Source organism: Electrophorus electricus, chromosome 26, assembly GCF_013358815.1.
Source record: "Electrophorus electricus isolate fEleEle1 chromosome 26, fEleEle1.pri, whole genome shotgun sequence".
Lineage (NCBI taxonomy): Eukaryota > Metazoa > Chordata > Actinopteri > Gymnotiformes > Gymnotidae > Electrophorus > Electrophorus electricus.
Window position 1 is genome coordinate 478,264 of NC_049560.1, and position 25,440 is coordinate 503,703.

The window sequence follows — 25,440 nt, forward strand, 5'->3', positions numbered from 1 at the left end:
AGCTGGAGTCGGGGATAACCGAGCCTAGCTTCCTCTCGGCAGACAGGTGCCCAGCCTCAGGAAGGCCCTACCCGCCGCTGCGGACGGTGGAGCACTCCGGACTCTAGTTTAAGGTTGCGTGGAGACGGGGTGCGTCCATAGAGACAGACGTTATTATTGTCCTGGAGCAGGACGTGTGCGGTTACCACAAAACTTTGGATAGGTTCCCTGACGACTATATTTTCTAATGTCCGTCTAATAAACTCAACATGTCGGCGTCTATAAAGACGAGTCCACCACAGCCCACTTTACCGGCGCCGGTACTTCGGAGGTCGAAGAGGCCGAGTAACTCTCCCGACTCTTCTACCACACACGTCTCCGGTGAGTAACTCTGTTAGTCTCCCCGTATTTCTGCAGTCCTCTGGCGTGGCAGCGACACGTGATTGAGATAAACCCGACAAAAAAGTGCTATTTTTATCTCGTCAAGAAAACGTCATTCATTATTAAGCTCCAGCCCTCTTAAATTTCGCTACTGTCTCCGCAGTTGCAGAGCCGCCAGCAGTAACGGAGAGATCCCCACGGCATGGCACAGCTCACTCGCAGATGCTGCCACTGCGGAATGACTTAATACCGGATGAGTTGCTAGCTACTCTAAGATCGACCGTATACAGCCATGGCAGAATAGGCCCACCCAAGTTAACCAAAACCCCTGAACACTTACAGGTTTGTACAGAAGGCTTTTATTGGCCTAGTTTAGCATCAATTTCCATCTACTCATTCATTCTGCTACTACATGAGCAACTAAACAGCATCTTTTTAAAAAAATCTTTATTGTAGGTTAGTGGAATACGTGCCCCAGATGTGGTATGGCACTATTCCACTGGCCGCAAAAAATACCAATACTTTCTTGATCAGCCGACATCAGTGACTGGAGCTGGCAGGTTAAGATGAGTCTAATCAATAGCTTTCACAGCACAAGACACATTTTACACCATGTGACTGCTAACTACATACATTTAATCTTAAGTGTTGTAGTGTCCATTTTCTGAGCAAAGACAAAGGGCTGGTTTGTCTGTTTATGTGAACAGGGATATATCCTTCCTCTGTGACGCACTGGCCGCTCAGAGGCCGCGGGGCACCCTCCCACCAATGACTGACAGGGCCACCACCCAATCACCTGATCAAAAGGCAAGGGAGACCCTGAGAGAAAGATGCTTCTTTTTTATTATGATCATAACGTTTCCATCTGAAAACATGTTCATTTTGTGATTTAAACTACAGGATGCAAAATACATGGAGACGTTAATACCAGCAGAATACCACATAGTGAAAAATAAAGGGCTGAAAGGACTTCAGTGTTATGATGAGTGAGTATCTGTGGATTAGAATGATACATGTCTCTGGTTTGGACATACAAAAATGCACCGGTTGCCTTCCACTCTTGTTTGATTCCAGCAAGTTCACAGTTCTGCTGGAGGATGAGGAGAAGAAGCTCAAAATGTTTCCATCAATGTGAGTAATGATGCTGTCAAAACATGCTGTGAGTTTTTAGTTCAAGAGTTGCACATGGCTGGTGGGATGGTGCAGTGGTTCAGCTCCAGCTGCTTAGAAACAGCTGGACTCGGTGTTGTTACTAGGAAGCCTGGAGGCCGTCTGGAGGCGGTGCAGCTGATGAAGGTGATGGATGACATGTTGGACAAAGCAGGCGTCAGTCAGCCGCTGGAGCAGCTCACCCACCTCTCACAGGTACGCGTTTCTCAAATGCTCACAAGGAGCAATGATGTGCAGCTTTAAATTAAAAACAACTTTACTGCTCAGAAACACAGTCATACTGCAGTGGGTTTAGGGGGAATGGGTGGTGTTTTTGTGTTTTGTTTTGTTTTTTGGGGAAAAAAAATACAAGTACTCAAGGTTCCTTGTTTTTGCGTTTTATGCATGCAACTAATTGCACTTGCAAATGCATTTCATTGAAATGTGAAGTAATGCTGGACACAGCAGGCCTTAGCAAAGGGTTCTTCAGACTGAGAGCTCAAAGACCCTAAAGCTTTTCTGTGATTCAGATGCAGGGTCTGCTGTGACTCAGATGCAGGGTCTCCTGGAGCTGATGCTTCTCTGTGACTCAGATGCAGAGTCTGCTGTGACTCAGATGCAGGGTCTCCTGGAGCTGATGCTTCTCTGTGACTCAGATGCAGAGTCTGCTGTGACTCAGATGCAGGGTCTCCTGGAGCTGATGCTTCTCTGTGACTCAGATGCAGGGTCTCCTGGAGCTAATGCTTCTCTGTGACTCAGATGCAGGGTCTGCTGTGACTCAGATGCAGGGTCTCCTGGAGCTGATGCTTCTCTGTGACTCAGATGCAGAGTCTGCTGTGACTCAGATGCAGGGTCTCCTGGAGCTGATGCTTCTCTGTGACTCAGATGCAGAGTCTGCTGTGACTCAGATGCAGGGTCTCCTGGAGCTGATGCTTCTCTGTGACTCAGATGCAGGGTCTCCTGGAGCTGATGCTTCTCTGTGACTCAGATGCAGAGTCTGCTGTGACTCAGATGCAGGGTCTCCTGGAGCTGATGCTTCTCTGTGACTCAGATGCAGAGTCTGCTGTGACTCAGATGCAGGGTCTCCTGGAGCTGATGCTTCTCTGTGACTCAGATGCAGAGTCTGCTGTGACTCAGATGCAGGGTCTCCTGGAGCTGATGCTTCTCTGTGACTCAGATGCAGGTTCTGCTGTGACTCAGATGCAGGGTCTCCTGGAGCTGATGCTTCTCTGTGACTCAGATGCAGGGTCTGCTGTGACTCAGATGCAGGGTCTCCTGGAGCTGATGCTTCTCTGTGACTCAGATGCAGGGTCTGCTGTGACTCAGATGCAGGGTCTCCTGGAGCTGATGCTTCTCTGTGACTCAGATGCAGGTTCTGCTGTGACTCAGATGCAGGGTCTCCTGGAGCTTGTGCGGGTGGAGCAGAACATCTACAACATTGTGTTCCATGAGTTAATCCGTCAGGTGAGCGTGGAGTGTGTGGAGAGGGGTCAGCTGCTAGCCAAACTCAGGTATGTGCATGTGTGTGTGTTATCCAAGCCTTTACTTAAGCATTTTTATTTCTCCTTCCTCTGTGGTTTCTTTACTTGAGTATGACTTTGTAATCTCATCCAGTATTCAGAGCCTAGGCCTTTTGTTTTGATATGTAGGTTAGAAACAGAAGCTAAAATCTATTTAATCAGACTTCTAATAGCAAATCTAGTTCACTCTGCTATAATGTTACAATCATTGCATGTTTATGCACATTTTTAGTTTTCTACATTGTTTCCTACACACACGTCTGCACAGGTTCTGTCTTGTTTTATTTAAAAAGCCCTTCTCTGCACATCTGTGACAGTACAGCAGCTTTGCCTCTCCTGCAGGCAGAGGTATGTGGCTTTGCTGGACCGCATCCCTCAGCAGCTCCAGGGCCTGCACGCCGAGACCCTGGCACAGAGGGCCCTGGACCGCCGCCTGACCCAGGAGATTATCTGCTTCAAGCGCTCTATTGCAAAGCTTAATCAGTTAAATGACTTTTTTCCCTATCACTTTGTATATGTATTCCTACACTTAAAGCACCTTTCATACCACAGTGGCACTATGGCATTATGCTTTGCAACAGGGACTATCAGACTGTTATCAGACTGTCCCCACCACTACCGTTATTATTAATCTGTGATAGGATTTGTCCCATTTGATGTCACTGGTGCACATGCGTCTCTGTGCACGCACCCTGACGCGCAGCCGTCCGGTGCTTTTCTGTTGGCCTGCTGCAGGGAGCTAAGTGAGATGAGGGTGCGTGATGAGCAGGTGTCCACGCAGGCGGAGCGAGCCCATCAGGAGCTGGCCCGAGCACTGGAGCAGTCGCAGCACAACTCTGAGTGAGTGATCAAAGACAGGAACAGGTGCCCAAACACCCGAGTCGCACCTTCGTTCAGCACCTGGGCCCATATTACAATAAATTTCAATCCCATGTTGTTCAGGCAGTTGATATAAAGAGGGCTGATATATGTAGGATGAGGACTCACAGTATGCATGACAAACACGGACCCGGATCAGCACTACTCTGAGAGGGTTAAAGGCAGTGACTATAATAATCCCTAGAAATGATCCCCTGTAGTGTGGTGTGTAACGGGCAGCTTTGTTTGTGCAGCGTTCTTGGGGAGTATCACAGCCTGTATGAACTGCAGAGACGTAGACTGGAGGGCCAGGTGGCGGCCCTGACCGAAGAGAGGGACTTATGGACCAAGGTCACCTACAGCCTCGCGCTTAAGGTCTGCCCACGCAGCACTTGCACGCTTTTTAACGCTCACCTAGAACATCTCTGCCTAGTCAACCTTTAAAACCCCAAATTAGTTTCAGTTTTAGAGGCCTCATTTATCAGACGCGAAAGGCTAAATTATGGCTCCCTTCCAGGTTATTAAGTTAAACAACTTACAGCTGGTCAGCAGACTTCACATTAGTGCACAGACGTGGAGCCAAACGGCGGAGCACTGCACTGTCGTCCTGACGACCAAGGTGAAAACGCCCATCTCGTGCAGTTTAATTCACTTGCTGTAGCAAAAAAAACCAAACATCTGACATACAGAAGGCGTGAATGGCAGCAGACACAGTTGCAATGCAGCGGGTATGAGAGAGGAACTACAGAAGGGTTCCACCAGGTTCCTCTGCTTTCTAGAACTCAGAAGACCTGAACCACATCCTGCACCTGACAGACCAGTGGAAAGAGCAGCTGACCAGCTTCATGGAGAACCTCAGAAGGACTGAGAGAAACCAGTGTGAGAGCATCAGATCTGTCCAGAAGGGCACTGCCAAGTGGCATGAGTTCTGTCAGGCTAATGTCAGGTAAAGAAGATTGTTTTTGATCAGGTAAATTTTTTAGTTTGATGTAAATAATTTGATTAAATAACGAAATTTTTTTTTTTTGTAGGTGTACAGATGTAAAGTTTGAGAAGACTTCCGTGGAGGAGTTATTTAATGACTTAAAGCAATGGTCAATGGTAATTTATCATTCCAATTTGTTTAAATCTTGTCGTTATTGGAATTGGTCCTTTATGTGTAAAGTAGGTCATTTCTGCCTTTAGTCGCTGACCACGCAGTGTGAGCGGTATGGAGGAGAGGATCTGCTTTCTGGTCAGGAGATTCTCGACACACTGACACACCTACAGGAAACGTGGGTGGAGGTGTTTCTTCAACTCTTCTGGAGGCATCCAGACCTCAATGGAGAAGCTCCTAAGGGCAAGGAGACCATGCGAGAGCTCAGTCATGCTGTCACTGAGCTGCACAAGCAGTTGAGTACCCGCATCAGCGGAGAGAGTGGTAAGTGCGTCACGTTGGCAGTGTGCTTGCTTTCTCCAGAACCAGGTTCCAAAACATCTAATCCAGACATGGATAGTTTTCTTTTATTGATTCTATGCAGACTAATTACCAAATCCTTCATGAATTCAGTCTGGTGTGGTGGAGCAGAAAAAACTCTGACCTTTGCCTTACAGCAGTCCAGTTTGGCTAGGACTGTCCGTGTTTCATATAACCTGTGGCTTCTCTCTCTTGTTGCTCCAGGAATTCATAGGCAGATGATGCATCTGGCTGGAGGAATGGAGTTCTGGGCCAAGAAACTGAAGTCCCTGGCTGGACAACCTGAAGCGCTGCCTCACTCTGATTGGCTGAAGCTAGAGAAGGCTCTGAAAGGCTGGTCGAGGCTGTCTGAGGAGGCCCTGCTGAACGTGGACAGCACTCAGCCAGAGAGTGAGAAGATGATACACAAGCCTCATGTCACGTAGGTTTAACCCTTAGATGCCTTTGTATTTCCTCAATATACATGTTTGCACTTTGCAACTCAAGTTGTGTTCAGTCAGAATTGTAAGCCGCTTTGGATAAAAGTGTCAGCTAAATGACTGTAAATCAGAAGGTTGCTGGTTCAAGCTCCATCACTGCCACTGTTGGGCCGCTGAGCAAGACCCTTAACCCGCAATTGCTCATTGGTGATTGTACGTCGCTGCGGATAAAATATGTATATTTTGTTATTTTTGAATATTTTGTAACTTATCTAAAGCAGAATGACTGAGGTGGAAGGAGGATATGAGGTCACGTGTCACTCAAGGGGTTGAGAGTGAGTGTGCAGCATAACTGATCTGTTCCTGTGCATGTCGGTATCAGGATGGAAACTGAGCATGTCTGCAACACACTGAGGGAGTTTCTCTCCACTCAAAACAACTTCTTCGACAATGAAAACTTGAGACTCTGCAAGGAGGTATAGCACTCGTGCCTTGTGCCTGCGCTGAGCCATACGAGAACGGTCAGCTGATCTTGTCTGGCAAGCACAGGTCGGTAGTCCTGGTCCATGACCCGCAGGTCAGATCCATGGACACTCTCCTGATTCGCTGGATGGTGGAACTGCTGCTGCTCATGGCACCCGATTGTCACAGCGACCAGGAAGCGCCTTCTTCCCCACTCCCAGAATTCCATGCCTTAGAGGACATGTCTATTCAGAAGCTGGAGGAAGATGCCAGGAATGTCGCTTGGAAGCTGGATAACCTCACCAAGTACATAACAGGGTAACGCTTTCCTGTATCTGACCAAAATCAGTGGACTTTCTCCCTGGATTTGAAGCATTAGAAAAATAAAAAGTTGTACCTTTGAGAATGTGAATTCAAGTGTCAGTAATTCAGTAAGCTTTTATTCTGTAGTCAAAACTTGTAGTTTTTGTTCAAGAAGCTAATAAGAGCTGGAGATCGGCCAACTACAGGAGAACATCATATTCAGTCACCTCCCTACAGATCATGCCAGGCCATCGTGGAGGAGGAGGTCCAGAGAAACATGCCTCAGGACGAGACAGAGAAGCAACTCCATGAGCTCCGCAAGCTTCAGGTGGAGCCTTCTCTCATCTTCACAACGTCGTCCAAAAAGAAAAACTCAAAAAAAAATGCACGATATTTTTAAACATGCTGTAATTTACATATTTTTATCAGAATCAGATGAGTAGAAATAAATCAAGTAAAAAATAATCAAGCACACAAACAATGAAGAAATATTAGACTGATTTGAAAATGTGGAACATATTTTCACTAATTTCAGAGATATTTTTTGATGTTAGATCTTTGCCTCATGTTGCTACCATACTGCTTAATGACGATCCTTCAGAAAGGTCATGAAGTGTGTGTGTGTGTGTGTGTGTGTGTGTGTGTGTGTGTGTGTGTGTGTTCTGGACACTGGTGTGGAGTTCAGAGGGAGTGTGGCGAGTGGGTGAAGGTCTGTGGGATCCTGCTGTCTGATTCGCTGGGGTGCCCTGTAGCCCCGCTGCTGCCTGGGAAAGCTGCTCCCCAGTCTGCCACTGACATGTGCTTGTCCAGCGCGGGCTCTCCGGTGAGGGGCTACTCTCTCCTGCTCCATGGTAACCCTGTATGACCCTCAGCTGAGCTGGACCTCAGAGTCTTTACTGAATTAATTCTAATAGGCATAATTCTGGGCTTAATTCTAATAACAGTGTAACTTGGTGTCCCTAGATGAGCAGTGGTAATGACCTTGGTCCAGTTCAGGGGACTTCCACATGTCCTCTGCAGGTGTTACTGCAGCACTGTGTGCTGTGCTGCATGGGGAGGCCGTGTGCTAAGACAGCTTGTACCATGGCGCACCGAGGTCATAAGCGCCTGCTTACGAAAGGTTGTGGGTCAGCTGGACAAATGTCACGTGAGACTGTGTGTTGTCAGGTCGATGTACACAGCGCGCCTGAGTCGCCTGAAGAGGCAGAGGAAGATGAAGAAGGCAAGGAGGAAGAAGAGGAGAAGCCAGGCGCTAAAGCAGCCAGCAGACGTCATTCCGACACAACTCATGACCAGGTCACCGACATTTACTTTCACAAGACGGTTAGTCCTTCGCCATTGCTTCGTGGCCTTTACAGAACTTGCAGAAACCCCATGCCAAGCTGTGGCACATAACACACACACACAGGTCAACCCTGCTGATTGGGAGGAAATGTGTCACTACCATAGGAGGAGGAGGGTGGGGCAGTGGAGGTCACAGGGGGTGAGGAGGAAGGTTCGGTCCTGAAGCTGGTCGGTCATGACGGCCACATCATCGAGCAGACCTTGGGAGAAGAGACTGTGCAGCTCGTTGGGGTCAGTATCTATCCATGTTTTCACACCAAACCCCAAATCACCACGGAAATTGAAGATATTCTTAAACCAAAAACGACTTAGCTGAGCCATAGCGTGAATGCCTTTTCTGTCCTCATGTAGACTGGTGATTTTGTGATGCGGCCATACACGGGGAATGCACATCACGCCTACGGTGCACTAGCTACCGTGAACATGCTACAGACGGAGCTGCTGTAAGTTTCATATGAAGCAGTGCCTTTTAAAAAAACTAATCAATAATAGTACATGTGATTGATTTATGAAGTTTACAGACTCTTTTGATGTTTTCTTGGATCACTTCAACTTGAATATTTTGAATGTCATGGATGTGGTTGCACTGGAAAAGTAGAGTTTAGTCAAACAGAAGGTTGCATGGAGAAACAGCATGACAGTACAAGCCCTGAAAAGAGAGCGTATGTATGCTGAGCCTAGTGGAGAAAAAACACACTTCAGATTCACTCTGACATCTATAACACATCCTATGTTTCACTTTGAGTTAAGCATGGATAGACAGTCTCATCTTAAATTAGTACCAGCAGCATCAACAGTATCCGCACTGTCTTTAGTAATGACACAGTGCCGTCTCTTTCATCTCCCAGAAAGTGCCAGGTTATGATGTCATTATTTAATATAAGTGTCAATAAAACACTTGAGAGAACGGTAATCGAATAATATAGGTGGTATCCTGACTTTATCAAAAATACATTTAACTCAGTAGCAGCTTTGCTGCTGTGAGTAGTTAATGACTCATTCCTCTCAGGCACTAAGACAGTAGTCAATAAGACACCGCTCTATATTATAAAAAGGACAGACCTGCCTCAAATCTTACTTTTATAGATAATATAATTGTGAACGTGGTTTTAACGGACTAATTTTTTAATGTAGATACCTATCTTAACAAAATAACAATAGGGTTTCACCATGGTACTGTGACTGCATTTATAAAGGTATTAAATGACATATGTCTGAATATTGTCTATTATAATGTCAGTTCTGGCGTTACTAGTTCACAGAATTCTTAGAGACAGATTGGAAAACTTGGTATTTCTATCAGGAACACTCCTCAAATAGTTTGGGTCATGTTTTGAAGGTGGCAGGTTCTTTGTCAGGATTGTTGGTTATAAATCTGAGAGGAGAGCTGTAACACGCAGTTCTTGGCATACTTTTATTCAATCTGTATATAATCCAGTTAGATTAAAAATTCTATAAGACAACAAAATTGATCAGTGCTGTACAAATGATATGTAAGTGTATTGGTTCTCTTATCTAAAGATTACAGTCCTGTAGACACCTGTAGACGTTTATTTTTGGTACCCCTTGCATTTCTTTTAGAAAGACTACTCCCAGAAATGTTTGCAATTACAAATGCTTTGGTATTCACATTCTTTTGTTTACATTGAAACAACACCAAAAAAATCTGAGAAAACAGTCAAATCTGATATCATTCCACACAGAACTCCAGAAATGGACTGGACAAAATTAATGAGAATTATCTGTTCTATTTAAATAAATTGTCTTTATACTTTATTCATTTGTAAAGCACTTGGAATTGTCCTGTATATGAAAGGTGCTATATCAATAATATGTTTTGCTATACCATGTCTTTCAAAAACTAAAATGCCAAACATTTATTTTTTGTTAAGGTTAGGGGTAGGTGTAGGCATCATATTATTTATCTGTAGTAATACACAAGACCCCACCAAGATAGTAATACAAAGCTGTGTGTGTGTTTGGTCACTGGATATTAGAGCCGTGGAGGTTCGTGCCACCAGTGCTGAGGACAGGGCTCTCAGAGCAGAAGAAGACCTCCAAGAAGCTCTGGAGAAGATTCAGTGCCTACAGAGGCAGCTATCACACAAGCCCAGTGTAGAGGTCAAAGGTGAGTTGAGAATACATCTAGTTTCACCCAGCATTTTCAGAACAATATAACAACATATAATAATCGCAGAACAGCTTTCCATGTTCCCATAGCAACCCCTCCGCTTTTGTTTTTTTTAATATAGATGGTTTTCTGCTTTTTTGTTAAATGTACTGTTTTTCGTATAAAATTGGGACAAATTTGCAATATGAAAAATCCATCCATACTTTTTTAAATGTATTTTTCTAATGTATTTATATGCAGAAAGCAAGGGGTCGGCACCGGAAGCACAATTTGCTGAGAAGGCACCCACACCTGAAACTCAAGACGCAAGCCCAGAGACAGCATCCAGCCCCAAACCCAACAGAGGCAGAAAGAAACGCTAAAAGCATCCTACTTGTGTTCTTTGGAAGAGGGAATTTTGAACGTGGAAAAATATTGATCAATTAAAAAAAAACAGCAGTAACAAAAGAAGAGTGTGGTGTCATTTATGCAGGAAATTTAAATCAAAACTGTAATGTGAAGTAGTGTGTTTGGGTACATTTCAGGGATCATGTTACTAGCTGTCAATGACAGTATGGCTTCAGGGTCAGTCATGAGTATACTAAAATAATCTCTGAAATTCCAAATCTCTGAAAAATTAAACATCTTTCTTTTTATCACACCATTTATTTGACATAAATGATCAACACATTTGATGCATTCATAATGGATCATTCATTACTTTGTCATATTTTGTTTTCATAATGGGACTCTTTATTACATCATAGGGGAATCTTTAGCTGTTTCCTGTGAGGTATCATCCACGGGACAGTTCTGATTGGTGGAGCTGGCTGTAGTTGACAGCTGCAGGGGTTGGCTGAGGAGGTCAGATGGGAGGTTGAGGAGCACAGCAGGCTGATCTGAGCGCAGCGTGTGGAGAAGCTGGAGGAGCCGTAGTTGGACAGCCAGAGGGGAGCTTGAGAGAGTATCGACAGAGGCCCTGAGAACCTCACACGCTGCCTTCTCTCCCTCTGCTGCAATCAGCTGAAATACCAGCACACAGACTGGCTCATTATGGGATAGCGTTCCTAACGCACTTCAAAGTTAGCTCAGGAACAGGTCCCATTGGGAGGCCAACCTGATTTCAAAGACATTTTTTGGCAAAAGCTGTGTGGGAAATTTGGAAGGCTGAAAAAGGATTTTTTTTATTCATGCCTTGTCAACTGCAATTCCATATAAAATGCTGGTTGCACATAACAGATTGCGCAAAGAAGAATAACTGAATTAAAGAACTATAAATAATGCTCCACAAACAATGCTGGGATGCAATCCCACTGTGACCTGAAGGTGCTGGCTGGTGTCCTCTTACTCTGATTTGAGCTTGCCTCTTTGCTTCAGCCTCGACAGCAAAATTATGCTGAAGCTCAGGAGGAAGTTGCACGTCCTCCCTGGAATCAGAACAACACGCAGAACACGTCTGGGAGTGAACGCAGCAGCACGGAGCATGTGCAGACGCCCCTCCCGTGGGCTCGGGGCCATGCATTATTGCGATATGTGCCCTTTCCCATACGAAAAAGCTCCGTAAAAATCATAGAAAGAATCATGAATGTGGAGATTATATCTGTTTCGCCTCCTAGAAATTCCGAAACACTGCTTGCAAGGCTGCCACAGGATGTCTGTCTGAAAGGTCCTGATTGTGTGCGCATGTGTGGTTGCTTTCCAGACCTTTTGCTGTGGGTTATCCTGCCTTATATTACCAACTTACATATGAGCTGCCTCTACCTTGATTCCCCACCTGCAGGCAATGGAATCTAGTACAACCTGCATGAAGTCAAAGAAAAACATCATCAGGCAACTACTCAACTATTCTGCCTCTTTGCCCTATTGACTTTATTTATTGAACACATTAATAATATATGTGTGTGTGAGTGTGTGTGTGTGTTTAAATGACATTGTAAATTGGTAAGAATAATGATTTATGCAACCCAAACCCTCACTTCTGGATATGGATTGCATAAGAACGACATCTTGGCTGTCCGAGGGAAGATGTTGGTCCTCAGGCTGGTTTTCCTACCTGGATCTCCTGGGCAAGGGTGCTCCTGTTCTGCAGTATATGAGTGAAGGAGTGATGGGCTAGCACTTCCCTGATGGAAACCTGCACGAGAGCCTGCAGTTCCTCGGTAACCCCCGCCACGGAGGAGCAGCACACGCACGCATTCTCGATGCGATAGTAGCAAACGGCACTCACCTCTGTACACACCAGGTCCTTCGTAACCACCTGCAGCATAAGACAGTGCAACTGATAATGACGCGAAACAGCAGTTCTAATCAGATGCGTGTTGAACAACAGCAAACCCTTCTTTTAAAACAGCCTTAATGGGAATAGGCCTGCACATGTACATTGTAAGATACTGTAACGAAAGGCAGTAGCACTGGACTGGTTAATTGCAGGTTGGCTTTAGGGGCTGTAACTGCAGTCAGCATGACCTCCTGAACCCCCAGTGTTTACACTTCCGTGTGGGATGGCATTCCTCTGGTCAGCTAATTATCTCAGTGGTAACAAAAGACAACAAAACAAATCCCTTTACACTACATGTCAGAGTTGCACAATTCTGCCCAGCATAGGTCAGTGTAGGTTACTGCGTTGGTCATTGTAGGTTACTGCATAGGTCAGTGTAGGTTACTGCGTAGGTCAGTGTAGGTTACTGCGTAGGTCAGTGTAGGTTACTGTGTACGTCAGTGTAGGTTACTGCGTTGGTCAGTGTAGGTTACTGCGTAGGTCAGTGTAGGTTACTGCGTTGGTCAGTGTAGGTTACTGCATTGGTCAGTGTAAGTTATTTTGTTAGTCAGTGTAGGTTACAGCGCTGGTCAGTGTACGTTACTGCATTGGTCAGTGTAGGTTACTGTGTACGTCAGTGTAGGTTACTGCGTTGGTCAGTGTAGGTTACTGCATTGGTCAGTGTAAGTTACTTTGTTAGTCAGTGTAGGTTACAGCGCTGGTCAGTGTACGTTACTGCGTTGGTCAGTGTACGTTACCGTGTGAAGGGGAACCTTCAGCATTTTCAGTCGTATATCGACTTTCTGACAAACATCCAAAATGGGCAGGTAAAAAAGCAGACCTGTGGCAAATAAAACAAGACAAAGTATCAAAAAAGGAACAGCACAATGAACCGGCTGTTGTTACGTGTTGTTGGTGTGGGGGTACAGCGCATGGCGTAGCTGGCACACCTGCTCCCCTGGGCTTCCTCTGCAGCAGGTGACCCAGCCTGAAGACCACTGCACGCTCATGCTCTCTCACGATCTATCAGTGAACCAAAACAGGGTCACCCGAGCAACTCCAAACAACCACTCTTCCCTCTTTAATACTACATACTATTATTGAGAGTAAACAAGCACTCACCTTCACGCAGAACCAAAGTGAAACGGGAAAGAAGAATATGACCGCGGTCAGAGCGGCGACTATGAGTAGCAGCTCGCAAACTCCGAAACTGTGTGGCTTTAAAGCTGTGGTACAATACAGCATTGGTTTAGGGTGCAGTAGACTGGCCTGCGTTGCTTGGACGTGAGGAGACATGCACTGCAGGCTTTTCACAGCTTACTGACCTTCATCTTCATCGCTCTGCAACAGACCCAGTAGCTCCTCGTCCTCCTCTCTTGTCTTCTCTCTCACGCTGTCCACATTGATCACCGTGCTGCTGGATGCTCCCGGTTTGTCTCGGGCAGTGTCCTCGTGGCCTGTCTTCTCGCTCCTCACCCTATCCTTCCTCCTGGGAGCCTCTTGGACCTTCACAGACCTGTGCCCCCTGTGCCTCCTCTCTCTGGCCGCGGCTGGCGTATCCCGCTTGGTCCTGACGTGTCTTGGAAGATGTGCCGGCAATACCAGTTCTGTTCTTCTCTCCATCTCACTCTTTTCCATAAGAAACATCTGCACCTTGTTTGGTGAATAACTAATAACTGTCTGAGCGCTTGTGATTAGCTAATAGATGGACATCCTCCTGCACGCAAATGTGCTTCATGCGTGAGGCGTATGGCAAAGGATGGGCATGAGGGGTGGAGAAATACACCCCCAGTGTTCAGTTGTTCAGTTCTGATATTTGAGCAGTATGGGTCTATTGTAGGCGTGGTGCTACTGCAAAAATGACTGATTAACAAAGATTACAAAACCATTCAATTTGTCTTGGGGGGGGGGGGGGGGGGGAGAAGAATGTGATCATTAATGTGCTGAGAACAGCGCCTCCTTTATTATGCGTCTCCAGAGAATGTGCACACTTGACAGAAATGTGAGTCTGCACGCGCTCCACGTGCTGACGGAGGATTTCTGCTTTATCGGCGCGCGAGAAAACATCCGCCCGAAGTCTCAGTCTACATGCAATTAGCACGCGCTCTATTCCCAGTGCTAATAAACTTGGTTCTTTGCATGTTTAGGTGTCTCGTAAAATATGGCAGGAAAAAAAGGTCCTCGTGCTGTCTGATTGGATATCAAGGTCAGTCATGACTGCAGCGCTGGTCAGCGCGCGCTCTCTGGGCGGACGTTAGAATCCCAAAGAAAGGCGCCGATGTGCGAGTAGCAGCACGACTTGACGAAAGAGCAGTGCAATTCTCAGAAAGGTAAACTGTCTTAGAGTAAACGTCTGCCTTCCTGTCACAATGTGTTGACTTCCGCGCACACACACACAAACATGGCGAATCTGTGTTTACACACCAGTGAATGAATGTGTAAGTAGTAGATTATTTAAGTGAAAATGTTTCATATGTATGCGCAAGCAGTGTGTGTGTGTTTGTTTCCCTGATTTCACCCTAAACGGCCCGCCATAAATGTCCTCAAAAGCCGAGGTAAACTTGTGTTAGCCAACTAGCTCGTTGTTTCCAGTTGTCTTGTAGTGTAGGTTGGAGCTCGTTTGTTCCCTAATTTCAGACACTTAAGTCTTTGTGATTTGCAGTGTTGACATGCAGACGTTTTAACCGTTGAGCTCTGCTAATGTGCGAGCATAACATGGCCGTGAGGGTCATGCCAGCTCCACTGTGCCTCCACTCCTCGGCTTGGCATGAACTTGGCGCCAACTCCCTAAACTGAGTGCGTGTGGGATTCTCCCCCTTCCCTTCCCCCGCAGCGGTGGACATGGCGCAGGACGAGCTCCTGTCCGGCCTGAAGAAGGACCTGCGCTCGCTGCTGGTGTCGGCGAAGCGCGGCCTGTCCCCGGAGCAGCTCCGCAGGGACTACCTGTGCATGCTGGGACAGGCCGTGCCCCTCAGGCGCCTCGGCTTCCGCAGCATGCTGGACATGGTGAAGCAAATGCCCGATGTCGTACAGCTGGACTACGCCGTGGATGGCAGCGTGTTGTTAAAAGGTAAACCTGGTAGTAATTAGATTATCACGGAAGAGAGAGAGAGAGGCGTTTTATGTCTACCATCTGTTGTGCCCACAATATTATAAATGATAAATTGGGGAATATGTTTCATTTCTGTTGTCCACACACATGCTGTGACAGAAGAGTAGACAGGCTTTGCAGACTTTTATGGCCACGCCCCCTCGTTTAAACTCGTATCATTTTGTTTCAAGCGATTGGAGATGAAACCACGAAAGGCATCGAAGAACTCGTCTCCAAGCAGCGTGACCGCAAATCCAGGTCCTCGGCAAGAAAGGGTGCCTCCCCTTCCGGTTACCCTTCTCGTCAACGCCCATTGGCGCTCCCTCGCTGTGGCCCCGCCCCCCCCGCCATTCCTGCCCAGCTGCGCTCCCAGCTTAAACGGCTGCTGTTGCACGGTCCTGTGGGGCTGTCCGAGCTGGAGGCCCGCTACACCGCCTGCTTCGGAAGACCGCTCCAGGTCACGCACTACGGCTTCTACTCCATCGCCGAGATGCTGGCCGCTGCCTCGGACCTGATCGCTGTGAGGCAGAGTCGCACAGGCTCCCAGCTCATCCTGAAGGTGGCAGTTAGGCACAGACCCACCCCTGCTACCATGCCCCCAACGTGGCCTGCAAGGATATCAGAGTTCCCTGCCAATTCAGGTGTGCTTATCTGTCCAAAAGCTCTTATCCCCAGTGTATAAGGTTACTGTTAATGGTGTATGTTAGTCTTTGTTGATCCCTTATGAAGATTTGACCTGTGAAGCTCAGCCATGTATAGAACTGGAACTGCCAGGCATCGATAATCTTCATCAGTCACAAAGTTCATAGGTTCAACATTTACATTCGTGAAAAAGCGGAATCCACTGTTTGCAGACGTGCACCATAAATGTTCATCATATGCTAATCAGTGAAGAATGTGGTTTGTTTCCCCCAAAAGTTCAGAGAGAAAAGTCAGTGGTCGACAACATTAAAAGCCCCAAGAACGTGAGCAGTCCCAAGCAGGGTGCAGCCGTCCGAGCACAGCAAGTGGAACCCATAGCCCCTGTCCCAGAACCTGCAACGCAGGAGCAGACATTTGAAAAATCTGTTGCAAAGGTTTGTCAGTCCAGCATTTTCGTACTATATATACTGGTCAAAACAGGTCTTGTTGTAGGTACATACTGTAAAGGTACAGTGGTTCACAGTACATTTAAAATGAATTACAGTAGCAAAGACCTGCGTGTATAAAAATACTGTTGCTGCAGTTTAGATATTTTTTGTATCTCAGGGTTTTTGTAGGTTGTGGTAGGAATTTAAACACTAGACCTGAGATGAGTTGTGTTTCGCCTTGGTGCTCAGTGAGAGCACCAAACTGAGCCAGGAGGTGATCGATCTGTGCACCGTTTCACAGCGAACATGTATTTTTTAATATTAAAGATTGGCCAGGTGTTGTCACACCTGACAGAAGAGTAAGACGGTACGAACAACATGACTCAAATGTCCCTGCTCAGAAGGCTGGGCTATTTTGGCTGAGGTATTTGATCACCGTGGGCCTTTTTCCTTTGGTCACATGTCCTAGCTTGAAGAGGACCTCAGACAGAGGATTCTAGAGAACGGAGACAACAGCGCAGTCAGCCCGGAGCTGAAGGACAAGCTTCGCAAGGCGTGTGGTGTTTCTCTTTGTGTTTAGCTCATTGTGTTCAGGCGTGTCTCTGACGACAAACAGCTGCCGTTACTGTGCCTCGTGTCTTTTCAGGTTGTGGCTGGTCACAGTAGGGGACTGACCATTCACGACCTTCCGCTGGAGTACAAGGTAGGGTTGCACCTCGCAGCGTCTGCTGGTTGTTGGTGCGGTACTGGACTCTGCCATGCCGATATCGCCGAAGGCCCTGATGTGCAAATGAGCCCTCACACGCAAATCACACGCTTTTACTGTGAGCTGTGAGCATCTTGACTAATCACAGATGTTCTTGCTTGGTGTTCAGTAAATGAATCACAGCATTCATATGAGCCAACATTAATGCCACATTAAGGGTTCAGCAGTATGTTTTCAGTATATTGCAAGGTCTATCATAATCGTAGTGTGTAGCAATATATTTACAATAGATTTCTTTTGTCCTCATGCAGCTTTTGCACTGCATAATGTCCCATACAAACAACCCCACCCGTCGATTGTTGCTTGCCATACAAGGGCTGTTTTTTTCGTCGATGTTCTCTGTTCTAAGAACATGTACGGGGAAGATTTACCCATGGCTCAGTGTGGCTTCCTCAGCGTGACTGAGATGGTCAGCACCCTCAGCGACACCTTCGACCTGCAGCCCGGACTCGAGCAGGGAGCCAAGCACTTACTAATCATGGAGGTCAAACACAACGGCCCTGACCCAGGTGGGCACCCTACCTCCTGCAGATGAGGCATGGCCATGATTTTCTCATGACACTTGTATGGAACAGCTGAAAAATAACATTGACACAAACTCAGACCAGCAAATGTGTATATGAAGGGTTTTTGGTTTAAATTGGTTTTTTTGGGTTTTTTTTGTTAAACAGTTTATATACAAGACATTTACATGGCTAACACAGTATTAAGGATAAATATGTTTTTTGCGAAAGTGTGTTATGAGCTTACGTTAATTTTCGTCAAAGTGCTCCGTAACAACTTGAAGATGTGCTCTGCACACTAACAGACAGGTACACATATACTACCGATGCACATCCACAACTCTAATTTATGCATGCTGTACTTGTCTGGTGTGTTCTGTAGCCTTTTCCCAAAGTGAAGGCGGCCCGTGTGCAGAGTCGCTGAACCCTTCCAGCCAGGGCTACTACTCCACATGCTCCAAGTCAGCCTGGGAACGGAATGACGAAGGCAATGAGACCACGGAATCGTCGGAGTCCAACGTCGAGATCAGGATCACCAACAAGACCGTCCACCAGGTGGGTCTGAATGCAAGGCCAGCTCCAGCTGTTCAGCAGCTGTTCATAAACAGTTTAGGCACTGAACAAGGACCTTTGCTTGCTTCTCATGGTCAATGGTCACATGGTCGCAGCGGTTCCGTGTGTTGCTTTGTCCCTGTGCTCAGATGGAGCCCATTTTCCCCGTGGCAGTGGTGGGCTATGCTGACGCCCATGCGGTGCCCCTGGACGCGCTGCGCTGTCAGCGGTTGAAGCCGCCCACCCGTAGGAAGGAGAGGGAGCTGGTGCCCGTTCTGGTAGAGCACACCGGCTCGCCCGGCCACTTCAGCGTTCGCTTCAGCGTGAACCAGGAGGCCTGGACTTTGGAGAACATGATGTTTGAAATGAGGTTACTTCCTGGAGACTTTACACGTATTGTTTAATAATGCAAACGGCTTTTTAATATCCTGGGTTATGAGTTGTTGGGTATTTTTACACTGGTATGGTTTATCTTGTTTAGCAGGTTGGTGAAATTGTAATTTATTAAGATCAAAAATATCTAATTGAGTTTTCACAAAAGAGTTTATTTATTGTGCAATAGAATAAGAATAAAAAGCTATAAAAGAATAGCAAGGTGCACTACACAACCAGCAACAGGACCCAGTTGAGAGCATCCAGTCTGAATATTGTAGGATGGACTTAACTGTTCAGTGCAAAAACCACTGAGCAGTTTTAGTAGTTTTAAAGACTTCTCAGAGAACTTGGAGAGGTTTGGAATGCCAGAATGCTGTGATGCAGCATAGCTGCTGAAATCTCAGGAAGTCAAACTTCCAGTGAAGGTAGAATTGAACCAAAGTAGAATAAGAATCAGCTAGTTAGTGTTGATAAATGCATAACTCTCCATTATCTCTACATATTTAGATTTATTTATACCAGTTTGATGTGGCGATTTTACAGATGACTTATTACTTACACTGAATCTTTTTCAAAGCATATTGTCCTTTTTTTTTTTTTCCGTAATTGCAGACTATCCAGACTGTGGTCTTCCAAAATTGTTATGGTCAAAAACTTGTAAATACTTAGTATTGTACTAACCCTCAGCCTGCCCTGGAACGCTTCAAACTGAGCAGATGTTGCAGCGCTCTCAGGAAGCTGTGCTCACTGTTTCGTGCTCCCTTGGTGAGAGCCTGTGTGTCCTGGCTTGTAGGAACTGTTACACCTTCCCCGAGGTGACGGAGCGCTACCGCCTCCCAGACGCGTATGTGCGACCTGGCCAGGTGTGTTGCGTGTCCCCCGGGTACATGTGGTTCTACCGGGTGGTGATCCACCAGGTCCTCAGCACCACCCAGGTGGAGGTGTACTACGTGGACTTCGGAGACCTCGCCACTGTCGACAGGAGCGGCCTGCGATTCCTCAAGTCAGTTCTTCACACGTTCTAGTACAGTGAGAGTGCGCTGAACTGGTTTAATTAGACCCTGAACATGGACCTTCTGCTGATATATTTAGATATCACATTATGAACATTAGATGGGTTTTCTCCTTCAGGTCTCAGTTCCCTTGTTCAGTGCTTTTCCTGGGCTTATGTCTTTCTCCAGGTCATGCTATGCTGAGCTCCCTGCACAAGCAGTTCCATCTGTGCTTGTTGGAGTCAAGCCTCTCAAGGTAGAGTGAACTACCAGGTGCAGCTTAACAGGTCAGGTGTGCCCTTTTTTGGTCACGTGGATCCAAGGTGTGCCTTTTTGCTCACCTTTCAATTTGCATGTGCTAGACTTGATTTCCTAGCAACTACATGTCCTGGACAGACAGCAACAAGGAACTTGAATTTGAGGAAAGGGGATGTTTTAAATGCAAGCCACTCGTTTTCTTCTCAAAAATAAAAAAATTGGGTAATGAGGTGGGCTTCACTACATGGAGCACCTCACTCTTATTCTGCTCAGTCCAACGCTGTAATTATACGTAATCCTTGTGGAATTGCACACCTTGGGGTAGCTTTGCTTCATCAAGGCTAGTGCTTTTGCAGAGGCCTGGGCTTTGTGGATTTGGCTTATCCCATATCTTCAGGCCATTCGGTGGCATTTCAGGCTGATTTTACACTGAATGCTAGAGTGGTAAAGGAGGATCAGGTGTTTTTCTCATTTCATTGTGTTGAAAGCATGGTGTTTTTTCCTCATGCAATGCATGTTTCTAAATTGAAGCTCTATTAAAAATGTTGGCTCCCATGGGCTTCCACAGGGCACAGATCGAAACAGCAAAATTACGTTTAGAAATACCAATAAATCTTAGAACTCGCCTGGAACATTTATTCCACACTTGATTAAATGTTGGGCAGTGGTGCATCACTTACTTTCAGGTCATCATGTCCCAGTGCATCAGATAAATAATTAGCAGATCTCTGAATATGAACAGTGAGTGGTCCCATAGGCTCACAGGCTTGGGGACACATGTAAGTGAAGCCAGTAGAACCAGATTACTAGCATTCAAGATAATGGGTAAATGATTTAAAACTTTTCAGTGAATAAATGAAAGTACTCCTTAATATTCCCACAATAATCTCTTTGTTTGTTTATATTTTTGTTGTGTAAGACTAGATGGAGTTGGGAACCTTCTAGAAACCTATGACATGTTTTGTTATCGCCCATCACAGGGCATTTGGACCAAGGACGCAACAAGCACTTTCCGGAAGTTGTGCTATGACCGCACCCTAGTGGCCGCAATCCACAGCTACCAGGAGGACATCCTGCAGCTCTTTCTGTGTGATACCCACACAGAAGAGGACCTCTACATCCACAGGGCCCTTCAGGCCGAGGGCCACGGCACGGCTTGCTCTCCTGCCAGCACGCCTGTGGGAGCCCGATGTCTCTCCCCCACATAATACCAGCAGCCCATTGTTTTCGAATACACTGTCCTAAATGATATTATTTTTTTCTGTTTGTGTTTTGTTTTTGTTTTTTCCTTTTTTTTTTTTTTTAAAGATATTTTGGCAATTCAACCCTGTGACCCTTTACCTCAGAGAAGGCCAGTTGGAGGAAGTAAAGGAACATCTCACAAACAGGACTCCTTCCGCGGACGTCCCACGCGACCATGGTCTGGATTGCTGGCCCCGGCAGCACCCCACCACAGTATGCAGCTTCCTGCTGGTGACCTACGGTACAGAGCACGCTGGGCTCCCGTCCAGTCTGCTCCGGGCTCCGTGTAAATCTCCAGGGTCCTCGGGTAGCGGCGTGCAGCCAGGCTCGTTCTGCTGAGACAGGAAAGTGAGGAATTACAGCAAGCTGCTTTTGGGCACTGCTCATCGAGCCCATAGATCAGCCGTCTCCAGAGGGGCCGCTCCGCTTTTCCTGATCGGCTCATCTTGTCTTGGCTGCATTGACCTGCTCTCGAATGGACATTGTGCCCTGGATTTGTTGATGTTTAATTAGCATACCGGCATGCGATCAGCAGAGCACTTTTTACACCGTTTGCCCATAACTGTTCCCACGGTTGATATGAATATGCACGTCACTCCTAGATGCTCACGGACGCGGTGGAGAAGCTCCAGCTCAGCAGAGGAACAGATGACCTCCTGGACCTTCCCGAACTGGAGTTAATTGATGCAGATCCGGTGGGGCTCGAAACTGGAGTGTTTGACGGCCGTCTCGCATCGCAGTGCCGGGTGACGCGCTCGTGCTGCTCTCCGTCCATCCAGGTTGTAACGGCGGGCCCTTGTGGGGCGCTGATGGAAAGGCAGGCGGCCGCTTTTGGTTACTGGGACTACGGATGGACTCGCCGAAACGGCGCCGGCAAGGACGCGCCTGAACCTGCCCGCGAGTGGCAGGAGGAAAGTGCAGCAGTAAGAACAGTCTCCAGCTGCTCCACTCATGTGCCGTTGTTCCTTTACATTTCCTATTAGAAAAGGCAGACTGGGTTCCTGGTTCTGTTCAGCTTTAGAGCTGGGCTGCAGAACTGGAGCTGCACCGACTGAGTGCAAATTAGCTCCTGGTACCCGGCTCATTGTCACTCATTATAATCACAAAGTTCCCTGCAGCCGCTATTAATTATTTGTTAATTAGATGAGAATGCTAAGTATCCTCTCTGCAGAGGCTCGCCTGCAGAACCGTTACAAAACACACTTTGTGGAGCGAGGTGAGTTTAATAAGTGAGGATATATGGGAGCTAAAGGCTTCAGGGGTTCCAGGCTTATGAAGGAATGTAAGTGTAGCACATACATCCTGGGTTTTCTGAATGTTGCCAACACTCTTGTTTTGCTTTGCAGGCCGGGTCAGCGTCGGCGGCTTCGCCTGTCGGCCTGTCAGCGGAAGGTCAGCTGCTCAGTGAGCATGTGCAGGAGTCGGAGCGAGCCCAGCAGCCTGCATCCAGCATACATGCCCTCAGCCGTGACCGCGCAAGTATGAGCCAGCCGGCCGTGCTCATCTCAACGTAGCTCTGGTTAAGCCCCGCCCTGCTCCAGCGCAGGCACCACTTGGCTCCACCCATCATAGCCCTGCCCATCTCCAGCGCAGACAGCACTTAGCTCCGCCCCACTCCTGTTCATCATAGCCCCACCCAGCTCCAGCAAAGACCAGCTCCAGCGCAGAAATTGGGTTGTCAAGTGCTTGAGTACTGTAGATGATAGTAAAGCTTGATTTAAATGCATTGTTCTGAAGTTAACTACTTCTGCTGGTTTTGCAACTGCACAGCAGTGACAAACGTATGGTCGATTTTTGCCTGGTAACGCTGGAGGAAATGTAGTCTTCTGCAGCTTTCAGCTGGTGAAGTACAGATTAGAAATGGGAATGATGCTATTTATGCAGCACATGTAGAAACGTGGCCTGGGCTGTTTACAAACCTTCACTCAAGTAAAAAGATTTGATCTATCGTTCCAGTATTTGTTTCCTTAGGGCTGCAAAACATACCTGAATATCACGTTCTGATATCTGAAGACATGCTGTTTAACCTTTTCTATCACTTACAACAATGTTATAGTGACCTAGAATGTCTCTCCTATAGTAAATTACACCATGTGGCAGCTTTTATGTTATGTTATCACTTGCTGTTGTATTTATTATTTTTGAACTATTATAGTTGCTTGTTTTGTTTTATTCTGTGTTTTTTGTCTCCAGGCATGTGTAGTGGGAACTGGTCCCACAGACCGCCCGCCAGCTTCATGTTCCCATCATCCTTCAACAGTCCTGGGCACAGACTGGGCCCTGACACCCTCTTCTTCAGCCGTGCCTCCCCGCTGGGCCGGGGCCCCGCCATCCGCATGGCCGCTGGCACATAAACGGGCCTCAGCACAACCTTGAGTGACTCTTCCTGCCAGGAGCTATCTGGAACGGCCTGCTACCACCTCCTTCACTGAAGTTGCTTGTTCATTGTTTAGCAACTTTGTGTTTTTCTTTCCTTCTGTGGGTGAGGGGGGTTGGGGGTTGAGGGAATAATTAAACCGTTGCACCGTTTGTTAGCTGTTGTGTAGGCTGTTCGTGTTGGACCATGCAAATAAAGGTGGTGGTTGAAGATCACTGTTCTTATGACACAGTCTAACACTTGTCATGCAAGTTCTCCCAAGCTCGTGCATTTTCTGACTGTAGAGAGACCGGGTGTGGGTCCTGGTCTGGACCAGCCTGAGAGCTGTGCGCTTCACCATCGTTGGTTTTTACGGCTCGGGGATCGGAAAGGCAGTTGGGAATGAGTCACAGCAATCCAGCCATGGCCTCGCGGCCCTGTCAGCCTGCAGTGTTTATCACAGAGCTGCCTGCCTGGAAACACTCCACCTCGTTTACTTGCTGGCACTGCTGTTTCCAAACTCCTCCTATTCGCTTGTTAAGGACAGGCCTGGGTGTTTACATTTGGAAAGTGCATCAATTACACTGTGACTATGAGGACAAAATAAAGAGCCAAATAGTAAATTTGGCACAAAATGCCCAACACGCTCCCCTTTTCATTGCAGGTTAGCCGCGTGGATGTGTTGAGCCTTGGGGGCTGTGTATCTAGGCGCTTAAGCAGCAGTAATGCATCCGTCTGTTTCCTCCCGCCCTCGTCTCTGCAATATTCACCTTGATGCAGTGGTCACCGTGGGAGGTTCACTGCTCCGCTCGGCGCCTGGGGAATATTAAATTACCCTAATGGCATGTCGTTAATCCAACTGCACCCATAACTCCATATCTGAGACAGGCGAGCAGCCCAGCCGAGGGACGCAGCCCGCCCTGCTGGGTCTCCTCCGCTCAGCCCGGTGCTGGTTTGATGAGAACTTAATGAGCGTGCCTGCGCCAGACCCACGGGAGGCCAGACGGCTTCTTTAAGACCACCTCAGCTGAAGGACTGCCTCATTTACTACGCGCTGTGTGGTCAGGTCTCAAAAAGTGTGTGTACAGAATGGAATTGAAGACGTGGAAAGGAAGTCTGGGTCAAGCTGTGACGTCTGGATGGAAGATTGAAAAAACAGTATTGTGGATCTGTGACATTGTGGATCTGTGGTGACATCAGCATTCATGGTTTTAAACAGCTGAAAACAACTAAGCCAAGACAAATATCCTTTAATGGCAGGAAAGAGAATTTGCTGAAGCTATAAAATCCAGCCTTAGGTCACTGATTGCATTAAAATGTCAGATGTGCAAATGTTAAAGTCCAAACATTTAAATTGCAGTTTTTTGCTCGTGCTACAGTAACTTGACAGATGTCCCCTTCACTCCTGACGGCACTCTTTTGATATTAGATGCAGCTCCAGCAAACAGTGGCCCTCCACCAGAGCCTGTGGGAGACCACCAAAAACTGTCCACTGTTATGTGGTTTATCGTCAGTAGAAAGCATACTGGTCACTTCTACTATCCTGTGTGGAGCCTGCTGTTATAAGTGATTGACAAAGATGTAAGGATTAGAAAAGCTGAAGTATGAGTACCATGTGATTATAGTCATCGATCATCTACGACCAGCATCACCTCACCATTTTACAAGAAAGACTGTCTCAGCATTAAAGTCAGAATAAACGGACGAGTTGACGCGATGCCTTAAAGAAGCCGCTAAATAAATACCCGTGCGGCTACCCCACAAGCTGAATGACACGTGTTACTAACGACGAGAACGCGGGCTGTGCTCAGCCCTGTGTGAGAGTGGGGCGGGCGTGATATGGATCAGGAAAGAAGAGCAGCACTGATAAGAAATCCCATCAGCCAGGGACTGACAGCCCTTTGGCGTGCAACGATGCGGCTGGTTGCTATGGAGATCGGTACCCACCCAGCTCCTGGACCTCGCGCTCCGCGGACTATACCGAATACGCGCTGCAG

At 47.0% G+C, this 25,440-nt stretch overlaps 3 protein-coding genes across 3 annotated transcripts; 2 read left to right on the forward strand and 1 right to left on the reverse strand.

Annotated features, from left to right (window-relative positions):
* The first annotated feature begins 176 nt into the window (after positions 1-176).
* axdnd1 (axonemal dynein light chain domain containing 1) lies at positions 177-10,430 on the forward strand. Its single transcript, XM_027005532.2, has 25 exons — positions 177-360; positions 524-702; positions 817-920; positions 1,068-1,167; positions 1,261-1,346; positions 1,435-1,491; positions 1,617-1,725; positions 2,899-3,020; positions 3,372-3,512; positions 3,765-3,869; positions 4,142-4,262; positions 4,405-4,506; positions 4,667-4,833; positions 4,919-4,988; positions 5,073-5,307; positions 5,548-5,764; positions 6,145-6,238; positions 6,340-6,542; positions 6,765-6,855; positions 7,213-7,350; positions 7,695-7,850; positions 7,977-8,102; positions 8,223-8,314; positions 9,869-9,999; positions 10,243-10,430. Exons 1-25 carry the CDS (start codon positions 249-251, stop codon positions 10,362-10,364), a joined length of 3,180 nt encoding a protein of 1,059 aa, XP_026861333.2. The 5' UTR covers positions 177-248; the 3' UTR covers positions 10,365-10,430.
* Positions 10,431-10,609: 179 nt separating this feature from the next.
* Positions 10,610-14,068, reverse strand: nphs2 (NPHS2 stomatin family member, podocin). The gene is made up of 8 exons (XM_027005529.2): positions 13,564-14,068; positions 13,361-13,464; positions 13,189-13,261; positions 12,997-13,079; positions 12,035-12,238; positions 11,726-11,781; positions 11,330-11,408; positions 10,610-11,004 (listed from the first exon to the last, which is right to left on the reverse strand). Exons 1-8 carry the CDS (start codon positions 13,883-13,885, stop codon positions 10,738-10,740), a joined length of 1,188 nt encoding a protein of 395 aa, XP_026861330.2. The 5' UTR covers positions 13,886-14,068; the 3' UTR covers positions 10,610-10,737.
* A 266-nt stretch (positions 14,069-14,334) lies between these two features.
* tdrd5 (tudor domain containing 5) lies at positions 14,335-23,691 on the forward strand. Its single transcript, XM_035523286.1, has 16 exons — positions 14,335-14,568; positions 15,072-15,308; positions 15,521-15,970; positions 16,248-16,405; positions 16,869-16,952; positions 17,046-17,102; positions 17,515-17,674; positions 18,051-18,223; positions 18,370-18,590; positions 19,389-19,598; positions 19,777-19,843; positions 20,826-21,023; positions 21,154-21,300; positions 21,690-22,010; positions 22,434-22,566; positions 23,281-23,691. The coding sequence occupies exons 2-16, from the start codon at positions 15,080-15,082 to the stop codon at positions 23,439-23,441; spliced, it is 2,769 nt and encodes a 922-aa protein (XP_035379179.1). The 5' UTR covers positions 14,335-14,568; positions 15,072-15,079; the 3' UTR covers positions 23,442-23,691.
* Positions 23,692-25,440: the final 1,749 nt, after the last annotated feature.